The sequence below is a fragment of the Nicotiana tomentosiformis genome, chromosome 4 (assembly GCF_000390325.3).
Source record: "Nicotiana tomentosiformis chromosome 4, ASM39032v3, whole genome shotgun sequence".
Taxonomy (NCBI): Eukaryota; Viridiplantae; Streptophyta; class Magnoliopsida; order Solanales; family Solanaceae; genus Nicotiana; species Nicotiana tomentosiformis.
Genome location: NC_090815.1, coordinates 128,549,305 through 128,562,124, shown reverse-complemented (window position 1 = coordinate 128,562,124; position 12,820 = coordinate 128,549,305). Strand labels below are relative to the sequence as shown.

The 12,820-nt window shown below is 34.7% G+C and overlaps 2 protein-coding genes across 12 annotated transcripts; both read right to left on the bottom strand.

Annotated features, from left to right (window-relative positions):
- Window positions 1-1,089: 1,089 nt before the first annotated feature.
- LOC104111479 (protein TOO MANY MOUTHS-like) lies at window positions 1,090-2,339 on the bottom strand. The gene has a single exon (XM_018776051.3). The coding sequence runs from the start codon at window positions 2,194-2,196 to the stop codon at window positions 1,270-1,272; it is 927 nt and encodes a 308-aa protein (XP_018631567.2). The 5' UTR covers window positions 2,197-2,339; the 3' UTR covers window positions 1,090-1,269.
- On the bottom strand, window positions 2,329-12,586 carry LOC104111478 (uncharacterized). Of its 11 annotated transcripts, none has more exons than XR_011415650.1 (9): window positions 12,203-12,585; window positions 9,379-11,126; window positions 7,426-7,575; window positions 6,800-6,886; window positions 6,290-6,417; window positions 5,288-5,402; window positions 4,682-4,809; window positions 3,608-4,081; window positions 2,329-2,465 (listed from the first exon to the last, which is right to left on the bottom strand). XR_011415650.1 is itself a non-coding variant. In XM_070200241.1 (2 exons), the coding sequence occupies exons 1-2, from the start codon at window positions 12,269-12,271 to the stop codon at window positions 9,603-9,605; spliced, it is 1,593 nt and encodes a 530-aa protein (XP_070056342.1). In that variant the 5' UTR covers window positions 12,272-12,585; the 3' UTR covers window positions 8,058-9,602. The 11 variants fall into 11 exon arrangements, 1 of the variants encoding a protein (XP_070056342.1); XR_011415648.1 differs by having other exon boundaries at window positions 3,608-3,722; XR_011415652.1 differs by lacking the exon at window positions 2,329-2,465 and having other exon boundaries at window positions 3,382-3,722; window positions 9,379-9,433; window positions 9,549-11,126; window positions 12,203-12,586.
- Between the last annotated feature and the right edge of the window lie 234 nt (window positions 12,587-12,820).

Here is a 12,820-nt window from a genome sequence, read left to right as displayed (position 1 = left end):
TTCTAGAAAAAGAAAAGGAATAAATCAAATCTGATGTGACATAAAACATGCTAGCTATTAGTTGATTTCCACTTGGTTATCACTAAATCGTCGTACTAGTTAATAATAAATTTATGCTTTTTTATAGGGATCAATCTTTACCTATTTAAGCTACATTATGAACCTAATTACCATTCTCATTTTAATTATATATCATGTATATAATTATCAGTTGCATACAAAGTAAAGTATTAGACTCTAATCTTTCTCATTTCCTCTCCCCTCCCTCTCTATCTTTCTCACTACCAAGCACACTTCTAAAACAATAATAAGGGATGATCTCAAGGTATGCGAATAATACAAAATTAAAATGGTTTGAAAAAAACTCTTATTCTAGAAAATTTCAAATATGAACAAGATTAGTTCAATTACCTCGTGAGTTTGAGTCCCCAAGATTTCTCTTTCCACGACCATTTAATAATTATGAACTTATCGCCTCTTCTTTACACACATAAAAATGCTGTTACCTTCGATTGAAATGATTAAAGAATATTTTATTTTTTTTTTGCAATGCGAGATTTGTAGTATCTTTAAGCATTACTAAAAATTAAACAAGTGTTTGAAAATGAATATAAAGCTGTAAAATCTATATATTGACATCCATTAAAAAGTATCAAAACATTAAATTCGAAAATTGGGTTTAGTGAAATTATTGCTTGTTTGAATTGAGTGTTGTTGCAAACAACAGAACATATTTTTTGAAGTTCATATCTCAATTTCGAGGGAGTTTGATGAAGATTCAGGTTGTTTTGGTTGAAATTCCAGATTGATACTCGAAGAGGAAGACAATTAAATTGTATGTATTTTGTATATCGAATGTACAAATAACATACAAAATATAAAACTAACATAATTATATGCAAGTCATATGCAAAGTGTATGTAAGTTGTATGTTTCACCGGATCGATTATGTATAACATAAAATCGGATGCAAGTTGTAAGTAAATTGTAGCGTTTGACCATACTCTATACAACAAAAATCTATATACAAGTTGTATCTAAATTGTAGCTTTTTATTAGCACTATAGCACCAAATCTTGGTTTACGACAATAGTATTATTAGTTTCAATAATATCATTGTAACTGTTACATATGTACAAAGTCGAATAGTTTCTAAGTAATCGACTATTACCTCTGAATTCAAAATTAGGACAAGAGGAACACCTTTTGCTGCTCAAACACTAGTAATTAACCTCATCCAAAATTTGAAATGAAAAAATAAAACTAACCTCAAGGAATCATAGGTCGAAACTTCTTACAATCCAAGAAAGATTTCTGATTCCCACCATGACAAATATATAGCGTATTCGGACACATATATAAACAATTATCCACTAAGCTAACATTAACAGAACCTGGTTTTAGGCCCAATAGAGGCCCAGGAATAGGCCCAAACAAGTAATTCCCGCCCAACAACAATCTCTCAAACGACGACGTATTGTTTCTCGGAACTACAACTTTGACTGCATACTGTGTCGGTATCATGCCGGAAAACTTGTTATGCTCCAAATTCAGAGCCGACAACTTCGGCATTGACGCCATGAAAGCCGGCAAGAAGCCATGCAAATTATTACAACTCAGATCAATAGCTATAAGCTTATTACTTCGATACCTTAAATCTTCTGGCACTTGCAATAACGTGAAGTTGTTGTAAGAAAGTGTGAGTTGTTGAAGAGATGAATGGTAAAATAACACCGACGGTATAATCCCAGATAATAAATTATGACTCAGATCTAAAACTTGTAGAAACTTCAACTCTCCTACGTTTAACGGGAACTCGCCGTTTAAATAATTGTTACGTAGTGAGAGTTCAATAATGGACTTGGAGAAACGTGTCGTGAAGAAGTTTCCTGTGATTCTGTTATCACTTAAGTCTAAGAAGAATAGGTTTCTGAGCTGATAGAAAATAGGTAAATCTCCAGTAATATTGTTATGTTGAAGCTCAAGCCGGTTTAAATTGACAAAACCGTTGAAACTTCGAGGGATTGAACCGGTGAGATTATTGTTATCAAGAAATAGTTCTTGAAGACGTAAAAGAGAACCAATGGAAGAAGGGATTTTACCTGTGAATGAGTTTTTTGAAAGACTGAGTCGACGTAAACGAGTTAGGTTTGAGAGTGAATGTGGGATTAAACCGGAGAGTAAGTTATAGGACATATCTAAAACTTCGAGATGAGGGAGGTTGGTTATACATAATGAACCGGAGTAACCGGCTTGGTCTAAGCTGATTTCAGTGACTCGGTAAAAACCGGAGACGATGAGATCACATCGGAAACCGCAAGTGAACCGGTCGGAGAAAATATTATCGCATGGGTCTACGGTAAAGTTCCATGAGCTTAGGCATGAACCGGAGGAAATGGAATTTGGGTTTATTCCATTTTTGAGATGTTGAAGTCCTTGTATATCAGTAGGATGTGTTTTGCACTCTGCTAATAATAATACAAAGAATATGAAGAATGATGCTAGAAAAAAATGATGAAAAAACAGCACTTTCATCTTTTAGTTTTCGGCTTATGGCTCTTTTTGTGTACTAGGATTTGTGAGTTTTGGATCTGTTTTTGTATTGCTTCTTGGTATGGTACAGAAACTAGAAGTGAATGTGGACAGAGATAACATGAGAAATTAATTCAACTATAGAAATGAATGAATTATTTAATCTATATAAACGATACCAATTAATTGAAAAATTACAGTCGTGTTATTGCCTTTACTTTACGTTTTATATTTTCTAAGAATCTTTTAATCCAGATAGAGATTTATACGTCAGTAAAAAATATAAAGAACATCTAGTATTTTTAATCTTTTTCTTTTATTTTATATAATGTTGATTTGTGATGAGTTTAAATGGAACAAAGTGATATGTGAAGAATCCGCGATTGTTGTTAATGAATTACTATTTAATATGCAGAGTGCATTAATTAGCAATTAATATACTCCACCATCTAAAGATAAAAAGAATGAATATGAATCTTCTTTTTTGGGGATCTAGGTTAGCTCCATGATCACATGTGGGTGCTGACTATTGTGTTTTCTATACAGAGTCAGACTTGCATATTTTTTATGATAAAGAAGATTTTCTGAAGATGATTCTATTCTACTTTTTAAGTCCATATAGGATTAAGAGAACATTTTCATATCATCAATATCTTCTGCTGCAGAGCTCTACTGCTCTAGCATAGCTAGATTCACCTAAAGATGTTTCAAAAGCAGTTGGGAAAATACTTAGGATACAACAACAACAACAATAATCACCCAGTGTAATCTACAAGTGGGGTCTTGGGAGGATTCCGATAGAAAATACTTAGGATACGACCCATTAAAATTTCTAAAGTAAAGTCTATATATGCAAATAACTTTATCTATCATTTCATAGTAACGGCAAAAGTTATGAAACACTTTGAAGAGCTCTTCAAGACTCTCACACATTCACTTATAAATAGGCTATTTAAATTTGCAGTTGCGAGATGGTGGTGGGAAAGGTACAAATAATTAAACAAATAAAAGCCAAAAGCAAGCAGGATAGCATATGTTATAGTCCCCAGCTATTGCAATAGAAAATAATTAGCACCTTCTGAGTCATCGAAAAAGCTTGATTATTTCTCCTTTGGCTTCTCATCAAGCTGTCTATATACTGATGTATTCGATTTTGATCCATCTCAGAATGATAACGTAATTTCCCCGACCTGCAAGTTCCTCAATCAGAGTAGACAGATGGACATCAGACACAGAAGAGCAACATCATAGCACTGAGCAGCAGTGAGAAACCGCTATGCAGTGTAAGCAGCAGGATACAAAAACCCCTGAGAACTTTTCCTTTTCTGACTGGTGGTGTCCAACAACCTCGCTTGCACCTCGACTATTCCACTGAAAAGGGTAGAACAGGCAAGCACAGGTGTCGGCTAACCCATGAGTTCTTGTGGGAAGAAAAGAGTATGGGCAAGGAAAGGGTCTGGTCTCTGACAATTATTCCTGTCCCTCAGCGACGAAGTGTCAAATAATCGCCTTGGCTTGGCTTTAAATATTCCTCAATAAACTCACCACCCTAAAAGTCCCAAATGGAAATAATTCCTAAGTAGTACATGTTACAGTTGATAAACTAAAGTTAAGAACAAGTATCAATCAAATACACCTCAGTTCCAAATTAATTTGGTCGGCTATCTGATTTGAAAATTTTGTTCTACCCGTCGAGTAATGGGAAGAATATAGAATATGCTCCTGTAAATGCAAAACAAGGCAAGAGCTCCGGTTTGAGGTTAATGATGATTTCTTTTAACAAAAAGGTCTAGGGTTTTGGCCGACTTAGTAATGACTTAACTTAACAAAGGCGGATTAAAGATTTGAATTCTATGGGTTCAAACTCATGATATTGTTAAAGTTATGGGTTCATATATGTTATTTGTTCCTATTTTAGATAATTTTCATATAAATGTATGCCCCGCGTCGAAAATACTGGATTTAGAAGAAACCGGCACCGTTACACTGGATCCGCCCCTGCTTAACTGCCATCAACATCGTAGGTTACGAGTTTGGGCTGGGTTTTTTTTTTTTTTGAGGTGGGGGGGGGGGGGGGCAGCATTATTGAATTACCAAATAAATATTTCCAGCCAGAATAATAAATACTTGTGCAGAATTAGAACTATACCGCAATTAAGGAACCAGAGTTGAGGGTTAGCGCTGTTTAGGAAGAACTTCTTTGACATTCACATGAATTGAATATTTACCAACGTTCTGCAAGTAAAATAATCCACACACGTCCATCTTTATAGTTGCCTAAATCAAGAAAAGTAATATATAAATGTATGAGTACTACGGACAACTTTGCAGTGCACTGGTAAATATTCAGAGATGTAAATTAATCTCTAAGATTTTTTAACATATTTTATATGATAAAGAAGATTTTCTGAAGATGATTCTACTTTTTAAGTCCATATAGGGTTAAGAGAACATTTGCATATCATCAATATCTTCTGCTGCAGAGCTCTACTGCTCTAGTATAGCTAGATGCACCTAACGATGTTTCAAAAGCAGTTGGGAAAATACTTAGTATACGACCCATAACGGCAAAAGTTATGAAACACTTTGAAGAGCTCTTCAAGACTCACACATTCACTTATAAATAGACTATTTAAATTTGCAGTTGCGGGATGGCGGTGGGAAAGGTATTATTAATAAAACAAATAAAAGTGAAAAGCAAGCAGGATAGCATATGTTATAGTCCCCAGCTATTGCAATAGAAAATAATTAGCACCTTCTGAGTCGTCGAAAAAGCTTAATTATTTCTCCTTTGGCTTCTCATCAAGTTGTCTATATACTGCTGTATTCGATTTTGATGCATCTCAGAACGTTAACGTAATTTCCCCGACCTGCAAGTTCCTCAATCAGAGTAGACAGATGGACATCAGACGCAGGAGAGCAACAACATACCACTGAGCAGTAATAAAAACAAAATATTAGGACCTAGAGTTGCAATTAGGACCGAGCTTGCATGAATGGATTGCCAAAACGAGATTCTGGAGAAAAAGGAGGAAGTTATAAAAGTATGGCCTAGCAGTGAGAAACCGCTCTGCAATGTAAGCAGCAGGATACAAAAATCCCTGAGAACTTTTCCTTTTCTGACTGGTGGTGTCCAGCCACCTCGCTTGCACCTTGACAATTCCATTGGAAAGGCTAGAACAGGCAAGCACAAGTGTCGGCTAACCCATGAGTTCTTGGGGTACGAAATGAGTATGGGCAAGGAAAGGGTCTACGACTATTATTCCTGTCCCTCAGCGAAATGTGTCAAATAATCGCTTGGCTTTAAATATTCCTCAATAAACTCACCACCCTAAAAGTCCTAAATAGAAATAATTCCTAAGTAGTACATGTTACAGTTGATAAACTAAAGTTAAGAACAAGAATCAATCAAATATGCCTTAGTTCCAAATTATTTTGGTCGGCTATATAATTTGAAAATTTTGTTTTACCCATCGAGCAATGGGAAGAATATAGAATATGCTCCTGCAAATGCAAAACAAGGCAAGAGCTCCGGTCTAAGGTTAATGGTGACTTTTCTTTTAACAAAAAGGTCTAGGGTTTTAGCCGACTTAGTAATGAGTCTGCCATCAACATCTTAGGTTACGAGTTTGGGTTGTTTGTTTTTTTTTTTTTTTTTTTGGGGGGGGGGGGGGGGGTTTTGGGGGAGCATAATTGAATTATCAAATAATTTTTTCCAGCCAGGATAATAAATACTTGTGCAGAATAAGAACTATACCGCAATTAAGGAACCAGAGTTGAGGGTTAGCTCTGTTTATGAAGAACTTCTTTGACATTCACATGAATTGAATATTTACCAACGTTCTGCAAGTAGAATACTCCACACACGTCCATCTTTATAGTTTCCTAGATCAAGAAAAGTAATACATAAATGTATGAGTATCAATGATAACAATGCAGTGCACTGGTAAGTATACAAGGATGTAAATTAATCTCTAAGATTTTGAACATATGATTGGAATTTCGTTTGAACAACCTAAATACACAACTAATAAATATAACCGTCAACCTTTCAAGCAGCAAAGAATATGAGAATGCACGAGCAACTTAAAGTAACTCAATATGCTAAACAAATAAGTGAAAATGGAGTTAACTAAAAGAAAGGATTAACTATGATGTACCATCATCTATGTTTCCTTTCTATGACGAATGGAGATAAATTATGGAATCAAATGGAAATTAAATGGGAACATTGACCAATGCCAGTCAAATTCTAAGCCGATATTACCTGCTGCTGCGAAATTTTAGCATCAAGACCTTCTCTGCCCAAGTCAATGTCAATTTTAATATCTTCGGTCGCTCTTCCCAGTAAAACCTGAAGTCATAAGTAAAATTTTTGAATCCTTATGAACGAAAAGATTGCAACATTATTTGGAAGATTGATTGAAGCCACTCATTTAGTACTTCCAATGATGGAATCAACACTTGTAATCTTCAGTAATCCAGTTATCTAGACTTCCCCTTCTATTCCCTAGCCATAATAATATGTTTATGTGTTACATCAGTCAAACTGGTCGGAAATCTTGTTTTGCATGTGCATCTTGCAAAAAGAAAAATAATATGATGCTCACTAGTCCCTCCCATTCTTCGGTTTTGTTGCTGTCCAATTACACCCAAAAGTTCTGCACACCTAATTAATAATTTGCAAATCGTACACTGCTGGAATTAGAAATATCAATCACAACCCTGTACAATGCAGCATTTCTTGTCCAGATAAACACAATGTTCTTTATGCAGACAAAATTTTCAGTCCACTATGATAAGTTATTTACTTCCAAAACTGCAAAAGCCAGATAAGTGAAGCATTTAATGATGGTATCCATAATTGAGTAAGAATAGATAAATTTTCCATACTTCAGGTTTTTCAAATCAAATACTTCGAGCGACGGCCATGCAAAACAGCTAATGCTCCTTGAGCAGCAGTAGCTATTTGTGTAAAAGCAACAGCAGCCTCCTTCATCCTGATAATTGTCCTCTTACACTCTTCAAATTGGTAATTCATGACTGCAATAAAAGAATGACACCAACCAAAGAAAGAAAAATTCTCAGCAAGAGGGTATGCACCAATAGAGGGAGGCAATTAGCTCCAAACGAAGCTCTTAACCAGTGTTTTAAAAGGCGTGGGCATAAGGCGAAGCGTTTTACATATGCCTCAGCGAGGCGTAAGCCCCATAGGTATTTAATTTTTAATATTTTATAAAATAATATAATTACAGTAAATATTTATAAACATGTAAAATTGCATAAAAAATGAAGAAAACTATAAATATGTGAAAAAACAAATATATATATATATATATATATATATATATATATATATATATATAGATGTGCTTCATCTCCACAAAAAACTAGTCAAAACAAAGTTTTCTATATGGAAGAACAAAAAGGATAACTAACCTTCAATTTGAACTTTGAACTTGCTTCTACGAAGAAGAATGGAGTTCTCTTTGTATTTGTAAAAACAAAATTTGAATATTCGTTGCTTTTGGGAGATATTAGCAGACTAGCGGACAAGATAAAGAATTGGAAAGACCATGAATTGGGGCTTCAATCAATAAAAAAGGTATTGACTTTTAAATTTAATACATTTCAGTTCCTTTTTACAACTTTTGAGTAATTACCAAGCTGAATTTTGAAAATTTGGGTATTATATGAAGGACTTATTCAACAAATTTTGTTTTAATTTGAAAAAATCTCTGGGGCTTACGCCTGACTAAAAATACTCGCCTCAAACGCCCGGACGTACGCCCCGAACGCCTGAGTGTACGCCCCGAATTGCTGGGCGTACGCCTCTTGAGACTATCGCCCCACACCATCGCCCCGGGGCGTTTTTGGTGCGCCTCGCCCCGGGGCTTGCCCCGAAAACGCCTTTCAAAACACTGCTCTTAACTAGAGCTAAAAAGGGACAGTAAATGAAGTGAAGAAGTTGAAAAAGTAGCCATAAACAACAACTACTATGTCTCAGTCCAAAACAAGTTGGGTTCTACTATATAAATCTTCAAACTTCACTGACCACGTTACTCCATTTAAATAATCTCATGTCAATATTATGCAAATACAAATAAAAAGTATTAGAAGTAATGTATATTTTCTAAACGTATAAATCTCTCAAAGTTTAAATGACTCCTAGAAAGCATAAGACCTACAGTAAAAGTGCTAACATCTAAAACATAATCTCAACTAATATGTATGCTATCGCCTATATAAATCTTTTTCTTCAACTGTGTCTAGCTTTTGCTAAGTCCGCATAGATTCCCAGAAAGTAACCATAAAAGCAAAAAATTAAATGCTGCAGTGGAAACAAAATCTTAAACATTAGGGGTCTGTTGGTATGAAGGAAATCATTTTCCATGGAAAATGTCTTTCTTGAAATGTTTTCCATGGAAAATATTTTCCTGAAAAAGGAAAAGTATTTTCTCGTGTTTGGTTGGTGAATGGAAAATACTTTCCGGCAAAAAGTATTTAATATTAATATTAGCAAGTCAAAGAGTGCTTTTATGAAACTTCTGAGTATTGGAGATTAATAATGTGTTAGTCAAAGCAAGTAATATGAAGTTAAAAGTTAAGAGAGTTGTTAGGAAAATGACTTGTGCCCATACGTAAACTAAATCATTTCCTTCAATTGATGGAAAATGTTTTACATGAAAAATAACATCTGACATACCAAACATGAGAAAATCACTTATTTTGGAAATTATTTTCCTAAAAAATGACTTTTGGCATATCAAACACACGCATGCAACTTCATAGAAGACACAGAAGAAAGAATAAGTTGTTTAATGAGTCTACTGAACATTGGACTACCTCTCTTACTAGAACACAGATCCTGGCCATTTGAGCTCAAATCCATATCAAGGATCTGGACAGTGATAAACGGAACTAGTTAAGGTCAACTAATAAATGTGAGGAAAATATAATTCATATACCAGAATAATCGCTCTCAATAGGAAAGTCTTTGCAATTGGATGGTATACTGTTTGCACTTGATTCTGGTGCAATTGCTTTCTTAAGGACATTTTCATCACCTATCAGTTCATTCTTTTGAAGCCATCGACAGAGGACACTGGACGATAAGTCTTAACACATGTATGATGTGCCATCAACGGAGAAGATATTGACGGCATTCTAACAGGAAGAAAAACATCATCATTGGTAGGAACCTCTCCGACCTCAGTGTTTAACATACAACAGATAACTCCATCACGCATTTCAGGAAAAGCAGGATTGACAGACAATGCAGAAGATATCATTTGAACCTCTGAACTGCAAACAAGAGGCTTATCACCATAATGATTCACATGCTTGTCACTTAACTCTCTGGGACGAGCACCGTCAGGAATGGGAAGCTGCTGATCTGGAGCTTTTGAAATTTCAGATACACCATTATCAGTGTCATCAGGAGTATCCAACAAGAATGAGCTGAAATCATCAAAATAAGACTCATCAATCATCTCATTTCCATCAGGGCCCACGAAAAGCGGCTCTTCGTCATCTTTACAGTTGAACAAATAATTTGATAGCTCAACTAAGTAGTCATTAGTACTAAGGGATGAATTTCTCAAGATATCACATGAGATTTGGTCTTCCAAGTTGGATGATGGGTTGACAACAGTCACAATACTATATCCTGATGTGTCCATTTTATTTGCCCCACCGTGAACTGGAACTACTAATGTATTTTCAATGCTCAGTTCTTTCTCGGCATTTTCAAAATCAGACGGAGTTGGGACAGAAGCACCTGCAATTGTACTCAAGTCTGACAGTTCAAATGACAAGGCACTGTCAGGAAATGAGGCGGTGAAGGCCTGGCTTTCATATCCAGAAGAAGTATTTCTCACATCATCATCAAATTGACCTGACATATCTAGCAGTGTAAGTTCTAAATCCTCTGCTTCAAATAATTCGCTAACTGGCAGTTCATTTGGTTGATACAATCCCCCAACAGCGGTGATCATTTCGCGATTCTCAGCAGGGGGAAGAGCTTCTTCAATTCCATTGGGGAAATCCTGAAAGCTAAAGCTGCCAACAGAAACATCTCCATTATGATTCTTCCCAATGGGTAAAGCTGAAGGAGCAGTTACATAGTCACTAGCATAAATGGAATGCCCAGATCCATGTTCCAGAACGTTATTAGGTATGACATTAAAATTAGACTGTTGATTACCAAAATTATCTATCAGTGAATCTACAAACATGCAATCCACGAACTGAGGATCGTCATTATTTCCAGCTCCACCAAGATAATCGGCATCCACTGAGTCAAATGTGTCGTTACAGATTCTCTTTTGCATAGCGCAGTAACATGAGCGGATGCTCTCAGCTTTTCTCTTCTCAAGAACACACTTTTTACTTTCTTTTGCCTGCTCAAATCTAATAGAGTCAGATTTTGTTGTCGAAGCAGAATGCTCAAACTCCATCATGAGAGATGATGTTTCAGAAGAAACAACTGGATCACATAGAAGAGCATGCCATCGATCTTGCAATTCTTGAACAGTAAATCTCCGGGAAAATTGAACTGCACCTTTGGCAAGTGATTCCAAAGAAGCACCAGCCTGGGAAAAAAGGATGCGAAAACTCTATTACCAATTAAGGACAAGTAAATATAAGAACAGAACATAGATCATATAGTTGTTCCATCTTTGCTTTTCACAACTTAGTTAAAGGATTACTAGGCCTATCAAATTAAACCCCAGCACCTTTCAACGAAGTAAGAAAATATGATCTTGTTCGGGCTAACACTAGTATTAATTGTGACAGATACTTATGTATAAGCATCTCTAACATGCCAATTGAACAAATTATCAGCTTACTTGAGTTTTAACCTTAAAGCTTCTGAAATGCTTCTACTATGGGCTTCATTTTGGTGAAGCAATAACGATTTACTCTACGTTTTAGTTTACACAAAATTCAGAAGCTATTACAAGTTAACATGTCCTTCTTCATTCCTCAATTACTCCATAAACTGGTCAGTCAAAAGTCAAAACACTGTTCTAAATTCCACAATAAATTTAATATTGAAACTTTTATTTTAAAAACTTTCTTATAACTTACAACAAATACTACAAATATTATTAGAAACAAATAAGACATACTATAAGTAAGAAACGATTAACTATACAATTAAATAATAGTTTTAACGAAAAAATTTCATTTAAATAGTCTAATACGCGTATTGTTAATTCTCATTGAACTCGTAAATAGCAACCAACACTTTTTATTATTCTAGAACTTAACACAAATTACATTTTTAATATACATTTAACCAACTTATAAAAAGAAAAAGCCTATGCAAAGTTATTTCTTTCTTAACGAATCCAGTTTCTGCTCCATTTATCCAAAAAAGCATAGAACTTTCATACTCAGTTTCAATTAAACACGCCACCACAGTCACAAACCTTAAAGAAAAGCACAAAAAGTACATAATTGAAAGAAAAAAAATAAATTTGCAAAACATTTGATACTTACAATTAAAAATCACAAAAATTAAATTTTGAATGAACCAAAAGGCAAATTCATGTAAACAAAATGTGCACAGTTTAAAGAAGCAAAATTCACCAAAATCTAAAAACACAGAAAAGTAGAGGGAAAAATGAAAACAAAAGGAAAAGAAGTAGTATTGTTTTTGTACCTTAACGGCGTTAATAAGCAAACGGTCGTCTTCAGGAATCCAAATAAAAACAGGAGGAGGAGCTCCCATTGTTGCGCGAATTTGAGAACTCAAAAATCAAAAGGTGGCGCCGCTTTCTAATTTGCTCTTTTTATGGCACTATTGTTTTGCTTTTCTTTTTCTATCTCTTTAGAGCATTTGAGAGTGAGACAGGGGAATTATTATATTCAAGAATAAAAATAACCTTAACAAGAATCAGTATTTATACTAGTTGGAGATTTTCTTAAATGGGGCCACACACTATACCCACTTAAAAATTTTACTTAATTTGTATTTGCTGCCAAATCAGATTTATGTACTTGGGATTTTTCTGAATCTGATTACAAGCCATAGGAATAGAAGGAAAATTAAAATTAAAATTGAAAAGGGATCTTCAGCAAAGTGTTAAAGTTATTTCCACATATGTTCAAGTGACTTCCCTTTTTTCTTATAATAAAAATCATGCTCAATTTTTATTCTTATTTTGGTTTACTTTAAATATTGAATTAAAATTATCGAGCATATAAATAGTAGAATTTTAAAATTAGTTACTAATGTAATCAAGAAGTGTGCTATTATGTGACAAATCAAATTATTTAA

Coding starts and splice junctions, on each gene's coding strand:
- LOC104111479 (XM_018776051.3), bottom strand. CDS start 2,196: ATGTCCTATAACTTACTCTCCGGTTTAATCCCACATTCACTCTCAAAC.
- LOC104111478 (XM_070200241.1), bottom strand. CDS start 12,271: ATGGGAGCTCCTCCTCCTGTTTTTATTTGGATTCCTGAAGACGACCGT. Junction 11,127..12,202: donor TGCTTATTAACGCCGTTAAG/GTACAAAAACAA, acceptor CTTTTTTCCCAG/GCTGGTGCTTCTTTGGAATC.